Source organism: Primulina tabacum, chromosome 3 (assembly GCF_025594145.1).
Source record: "Primulina tabacum isolate GXHZ01 chromosome 3, ASM2559414v2, whole genome shotgun sequence".
NCBI classification, from domain to species: domain Eukaryota; kingdom Viridiplantae; phylum Streptophyta; class Magnoliopsida; order Lamiales; family Gesneriaceae; genus Primulina; species Primulina tabacum.
Window position 1 is genome coordinate 14,025,802 of NC_134552.1, and position 8,012 is coordinate 14,033,813.

General features: G+C 29.7%; 1 protein-coding gene across 1 annotated transcript; it reads right to left on the reverse strand.

Annotated features, from left to right (window-relative positions):
- Window positions 1-6,847: 6,847 nt before the first annotated feature.
- On the reverse strand, window positions 6,848-7,207 carry LOC142538461 (cysteine proteinase inhibitor 1-like). Its single transcript, XM_075643777.1, has one exon. The coding sequence runs from the start codon at window positions 7,205-7,207 to the stop codon at window positions 6,848-6,850; it is 360 nt and encodes a 119-aa protein (XP_075499892.1).
- Window positions 7,208-8,012: the final 805 nt, after the last annotated feature.

An 8,012-nucleotide genomic window follows, 5' to 3' on the forward strand; every position in this document is an offset into this window, starting at 1 on the left:
GTGCGATCTAAGCGAGAAAGACATTTTGGAGTCTTTGAAAGATAGCCATGTCCCTATCGTAGCCATTTGCGATGCAGGAGGTGTATGAAAGACAACTATGGTGGAAATAATTGAGGATAGAGTGAGAGGAGATTATTTGACGAGGTTGTGCAGGTGGTTGTAGGAAAGGGCGGAGCTACACTCTAATATACTCGAGCTTTAGCTCAGGTGGCTCAAATTTTTTAAAAAAAATTTATATGTACATTTTGTATAATTTTGGCATAATATGATATTAGTAAGGGTATATCACTTTAAAATATTAAAAGATTGTAGAGTTTAAAATTCTAGGTCGGACAGACGCCACTGGTTGTAGGTCAACAAATTGAGATGCTTAAACTTCAGAAAGATATTGCTGAAATATCAGGTTTGAGATTGATCGACGAAACCTTGGCTGGTAGAGCCGTAGAGCACATAATATATGCACCAGGCTACATGATAGAACCAGAAAACTTGTAATATTTGACAACGTTTGGAATTTTAAATTTTTTTCCTCGATTAATTGTAGTAGTTCAAGTTTGACTTGAAGCATGGGAATATGTTTTGTGACATATTTGAACTATCTGTCGAAAATAAATACTAAAAAATAAGGAAATATATTTGTTTAGTATATAATCATATTATATTTAAAAAAATATTAAAGTTCGTTAACTATCAAACAAAATAATTTGGCTTCGGCTAAAAATAAATTGGAGCATGTTCGAGTTTCGCCCAAATTCGATAATTTTAAATATGAATCAAATATTTTTCAAGTTGACTCGATTTTCTTGCAACCCTAAATTTGGTCCATTTGGATAAATGATAAGCTATTTGTCTTGGGAGATTAGATCCAAAAAAATTCAAAATACCATATATTGAATTAAGATTTGATGCAATCAGGAATATATTTTAGATTTTAATAATAAAATAATAGTTTTTAAGAGATGTAGAAATGATTATAAAATATATTCTAAGGAAAGAAATTAAAATCAACGATATCATATTTTTATAATTTTAGGTACCGTTTGGTTCATGATATGAGATATATAGTATGAAGATAAATAATATTTTGTAATAATAAAATAAATAAAAAATGATAGTTAATATAGTGTTTCATTTAATTGATTTGATTGATTAAATTTGAGATAATATAATATTAATATTTTGTCATTGTTGAAAATATTAATAGAATATTAATAATATTATTTATTAAGGGTAATATCATAATTTTATATTATTGATTTGATTGATGTGAGATAAATTATTACGAATTTGATTGATGTGAAATAAATAATTAATAATTTGATTGATCGAGATAAATAATACTTGTACAAAACGAGTGATATGATAAGATTGATGCAATCAGGAATATATTTTGAGGTTTTAATAAAATAATAGTTTTTAAGAGATGCAGAAATGATTATAAAATATATTCTAAGGAAAGAAATTAAAATCAACGATATCATATTTTTATAATTTTAGAGATTATACAAACACAGACAAACTTTTTCAACCGAGACTTAAGTGAAATAACCTTTTTTTTTCAAATTTATTGATCTCTGGGGAGGACAATTGATTAGTGATTAACCCCCAAAAAATGATTCCAACAAATTACATATTTGTTAAAATAATAAATTTTTTTTTTTCAGTTTCCTTGTTTCTCAAGCGCGTTGAGCAGCCAACCAATTAATAAAGACAAAAACTTGTGTGAGTCACGAGTCGTATTTTGTGAGACGGATCTCATATTTGAGTTATCCATGAAAAAATTTTACTTTTTATGCTAAGAGTATTACCTTTTATTGTGAATGTCGGCAGAGTTGACCCGTCTCACAGATAAATATTCGTGAGACCGTTTCATAAGAGACCTACTCAATAATAAAATAATCACACACATTAATATATAATGAGAAAAAAGAATTAGTTAGACAACTAAACAAATATAAAATGCTCTAAATTAACAGAAACACATTTTATATATATTATTGTATAATTACTGCATAATTATTATTTGCACGAATTTTACATTAAAAAAAACTCATGCAAGGCTTCATGCATATTACATTATTCAATAACTTATACTACAGAAATGTCGTAAACGACTGACTCATTTTTCTTAATTAATACTTTTGGCAACATCAATTTAATTTTTTTAATGAAGGCAACGAGTTCTTTAGAATCTTGGTCGACCGACACGTACGCATAGTACTCGTTGGAGCCGGTGGCGTCCGATGCACCAATAACAAGTGCGTACATTTGCGCATCGCCATGTCTGCCGTACACAGCCTTGAGAACACCACCAAAGTTCAACTTGGACTCGGCTTTCTTGTTTTCTTCATCGATAGAAAATTTTCCAAGTTCTACAACCTTGGGATCCTTAGGGTCTAAAGCGACGTTGAAGTGAGAGCCCGGGTCCTTAGAACTCGGGGTTTGGGTATCGGTAGCTACGGGTTTTAGGCCTCGGAGCATGTTGGTGGAGGGACGTGCATAGGCGGAGATGAATACGAATACGAAGCAGAGAACCAAAATCAAAGTGAGTGACTTGTTAGCCATTTTTTTGAGCTAATGAATCAAAGTTTGTTATTTATTGGGGATTGGTGGTATGTGCATGGCTTACTTCTCTATTTATAGGGAGCTTATTTTAGAATGTGATTTGGAGAATATTTTGCTGGATTACCGAAACACATCATAATGTTTGGTATCCTATGTTTGCTGGATTACCGAAACACATTTTTAAAATAAATATATAAAAAAAATTAATATAAATATATAAAAAAATTATAATAAAATATATCCATCAGAATACAAAATGATGATGTAATAACGAGCATTCGTACATCGAGTAGAATGAAATATTTGTTGTAATGAGAATGTCTCATGTCCATTATATATATCATTATATTTAATATCGAGCAATATATATATATATATATATATATATATATATATAATATGATATATATATATACGAATTTGTTACCCTGCACACCAGGTGTGCAGGGTATCATGAGCACCGCCTACGTGGCGGTGCATGATTGGTCAGCTTTTTTTACAAAAAATAAAACAAAAAATTTTGTGTGGTTGTGGGCGTGCCACGTAGGCAGGCGCCCACAGGTGTGCAGGGTATCATTGCTCTATATATATATATCATTATATTTAATATCGAGCAAGTGTCGAGAATCGTAAAAGGTCGTCCATTAATGTTTATTCTATAGTCCGTTGATCATCTTGTTGGCATGAAGAAGGCGAGGACCTCTGAGTCGGGGGCAAAGAAAAACCTCGTCCAACCAAGATACGAGTCTAGATGTAGACCTAAATAAAGAAGACAATCGTACAACCCGTCAAAGGCTCAAAACGAGGATTTCATGATTATCTTTGGACAAATTCTGAATTACGTGACAGTCAAGTGCATCATCAACTTCGTATCGACTTAGTTGAGCAAATTTGAACATAATAAACAACAATACTTGAATTAATATTTTATATGTTTTGGACAGTTTATTTTTAATTTTATGCAAATGTGATTTTTTTCCTATGTTGTGCTCCTACATTTCAAATTAATAATAATATTTTAATTTTACATAAATTACATTCGTAAAAGAGAATAAATTATTTTTAAGTAATAAATATATTTTAAAATAATAATAATATTTGTTTTAAGTAATAATCATTAAAATTGTATAAATAAAATTGAAATGTATTTATTTATGTAAGATAAAAATAAATATGGATTAGTAGACAATAAGACCTATAAATAATGAGTTTTAATATTACAATGAACGTGATATATTGAATGTGTTAATATAATGAGTATGTGACATTTGGACATCATGCTTTTGATATGGCGGTGATAATAATAATAATATATGAAATTACAAGTTAATAATCAAATGATAATAATAAATAAATAAATGTATAATAAAAATAAATGATTGTTTAATAATATTTTTTAAATCGATGTTACGGATTTTTTCGATTACATAAATCAATATTCTAAAATATCATTTGAAATTCGCCAATTCGAAAGTCATATGTTGTTTGTATACCATATACAAGCTTTAGATAATTCCAAGGAATATTATTTTATTCAAAAATCGGATATTAGCAATTCACACTTACTTGTAACGTGATCGAGTAATTGGGACAATAAAGTCAATTGTAATTTGAATAAAGGTAATTTATATACATAGAATTTTTCTTAAAATTTTATTTTGTAACAGAAAAATTATATCAGAAACCAAATAGAATATATGTCTAATAAAATTGATCTATACGACCGTTTCACAAGAGTTTTTTTTTTAGATTCAACACGTTTATGCACACCAATTTTCCTAAAAATCATTGCATTTTGAAATATGACAATCCAGACTTGGGTTACTGAACTTCGTTAACAATTACCTACACGTGTACACCAAATAATAGCAAACATAAGCGATATAAATAGAATATTGTAATTTTAAAAATGTATTATTATTATTTAGGATTAAAAGAATTATTGAGAATGCAGGTATATGGGTGTAATAATTATTTCTTGGACAAAAACTTGTGTGAGACAATCTCACATATCGTATTTTGTGAGACAGATCTCTTATTCGGGTCATCAATTAAAAAATATTACTTTTTATACTAAGAGTATTACTTTTTATTGTGAATATCAGTAGAATTAACTCATCTCACAGATAAATATTCGTGAGACCGTCTCACAAGAGATCTACTCTTATTCTTGTCAAAGAGTTAATTTGATTAGAGAGAAAATCAAGCTGGGGATTATTCGGCCCGTTCACGTTTCTATCGATAATCAACTAGCTGATGTCTTCACCAAGAGTTTGGGCAGAGAACAACATGCTTTTCTGTTGTCCAGGCTTGGTCTTTGCAATTTATACCAAGCTTGCGGGGGTGTGTTAGCTAGTGTTAGGAGTTAGATCATCACAATAAACGTGTTTTGCCTTATTACGTTTCTTCCTTTGGTCTAGCTACTATAAATAGGTGGTGTTTGTCTCTGTAAAGACTAATGCATAAACAAAAATGTATTCCCAGAAATTCATTTCTTCCGCACTTTAACACAAATAATTGCACTCCTTGCAATAAATGAGAATCAAACTCATTATCTTGCGTCTAATACTAATTTTAGAAATTAGTGTTTGGCTCTAATACTAATTGTAGGAATTAACGTTTGTCAAAATTTGTAGCTGATAGTAACGGTGCAACTCAAATATTTTAAAGCGTACAGAATCTCAAGCATCGCGTTTTGATTACTCTAACAAGCAATTATGATTATTACACTCTAACAATTATTTTTAATTGAAAATATGAGTCAGGTCGACTCGTCTCACATATATTCTACTCCACAATAGACATATTCATAATTTTATATTTGAGTTTTTTTATATAAAAATAAACCAGATTTGAGAATATTAGGGGAGAAAATTTTATGTCCTGATATATCAGCTGTAATTTTTATGTTTCACTTGTCCCAAAATACATAAATCCATCTAAACAAATTCTTAATTCCTCTAAATACAATGCTTATCTCTAATCAATTATTGTATGAAATAAATTATTGTGATATTATATTTTAATATAATATGTTAATTTTAATAAAAAAAATTAGGAAATCATGTTAATTATAAAAAATAATAAAATAAATATGAACTAGCAACATTAAGATCAAAGATACATTCTGAAAAAACAAAATAAACATAATTCATGTTCCATGACAAAATATCCAAAAGGACATGAAAAAAAGTGTGCATTATTATTAAAGGAGTTAATACTGCAAATATTTAAAGTTTTGTATATGATGTCTCATATGAGGTTCCTGAAATAAATATAATAAGACATACAAAATCTAAAATTTATGATGACAATAATTACGGGATCGTCACACAAATCAATTTTGTGAGAAAGATATCCAACTCAACCTGATTTATGAAAAATATTATTTTTTGTCAAAATTTTTTTTTTTATAAATATGGAGCGAGTCATTCTATCTTACGGATATAATTCTACGAGAGACCGCCTCACACGAAACATACTTTTTAACGATAAATAACGTTTAGCACCATGTGGAATATTTTAAAAGATCCCAAAAAAAAAGACTATATTATGGATTTCAACTACTAAACACACAAGTTCTTACTTTACGAAAATGCTTGATACAAGACACTAGAAGAATTACTTATAAATCTATAAATCTATTAACACATGATGATCCAGATCCTATCTGGATGTTACCATTTGTCTTGAAAGTGAATCACATTCTTGCACTTGGATTATGATTTGATTTGGTAAAGGTTTGAAAGATAAATTTCAAATGACGACATATCTTGGACGTATTTGAAATTCACTACAATTATATTGAAATTTCGAATATCATTTCAAGTTTGTTCATCAAAACAAGTCAAGAAACTTGAAACGTATCATCTCAAATTCATCAATCAAAAGACGATCTTTCAATGGATTTTTAAAAAAATTATTTGACTTTTAAAAAAATGTGTTTTGAAATAAATATATGATGAAATATCAAATTTTGTCGAAATAAAGTACACGAGTATTTCAAAATCAAAATATAAAATAATACGAGCTAAAAGGGGATTATATTCACCACTGTGAAAATGAATTAGTCCAACGATCGTAGAAAAAGATAGAATTATTTCCAAAAAATAAAAGAAAAAAGAAAAAGATGGAATTCAAAAGGCTGGATAAATACAATTATATATATTAATATGGTGAAAAAAGAAAATCCAGATTCTCTCAAGTCTTCATTTCATACGTCTTATTGAAAAAAAAAAAACATCCTTATTCAGGAGACACGAGCGTTGCACATCATCTCCCTTCAAACTTTGGTAAATGACGTGAGTTGCCTGAAATGCGCCCAAGGCTTGTCCCACACAACAGCCTCGTAGTTTCCCGGCGCGTTTCCAGAGGCTCCATCATTCGCGGTGATGACCAATTTGTAATTAAAACCTTCCACAACTTGTTTTTCGCCCTTCACCACCTTCACAAACTGCAACTTCGCACCGTCCTTTTTGTTGTGCTCCGACACGGCGAATCTGACGATCTCCAACACAAGCGGTGAGTTCAGGTCCTCGATTGGCTTCCAAATGCCGACGAAGGAGGCGGAGACTTGGTAATGAAACGAAGCCACCAGGACCAGGAGGACCGCGGAGAGAAGAGGGCAAGATTTGAGTTCCATCTTTTCTTATTCTGTGAAGATATATATATATATGTTGCCTCGTCTTAGTTTCTTTCTTGTTGGTGAGGAAATGGAGAGTAATGCTTTGTGTTTATATAGCAACACAACTGCTTTGCATGCGTCTCATTTGATATATTTTGGCTCATTTTTTGGTTGGTTGACTTCAGATTTACCCATATGCATGTAATATATTCGTAAGTTACGTGTGTGTGTATATATATATCTATGTAATCTAGAGATTTTAAAGGCTTTAAATCTAGAGATGCATGTAATATATTCGTAAGTTACGTATAATATTACGAGTTTAAAGGCTTTAAATCTAGAGACGGTCTCACGGGTCGTATTTTGTGAGACAGATATCTTATTTGGGTCATCCATGAAAAAATATTGCTTTTTATGCTAAAAGTATTACTTTTTATTGTGAATATCGGTAGGATTGACCCGTCTCACAAATAAATACTCATGAGACCATCTCACAATAGACCTACTCATTAATCTTTCACATTTATATGGAATTGATGATTTTGTTTATTAGTAGATAATTATATTGATTTTGCTTCTTTTTTTTGTATTGAATATAAACTTCGGTTAAAAAATTATTGACTTAAAATACCTCAATTTTTTTTTCAAAGTTTCTTTTAAAATTTCTAATCTTAGACACCAAATGAACTTGCAATTTACACTCGATCAATAAAACCTATCCATCAAGGCGCAAACGACTCATACTAGTTCTATATAGTTTAATCCATATTTAAAATTATTGAATCTGAGACTATTTCAAATATGTTCAAATAATTTTTCGAGC

Bases quoted from the DNA above. Each gene is read 5' to 3' on its own strand.
- LOC142538461 (XM_075643777.1), bottom strand. From the start codon at position 7,207: ATGGAACTCAAATCTTGCCCTCTTCTCTCCGCGGTCCTCCTGGTCCTG.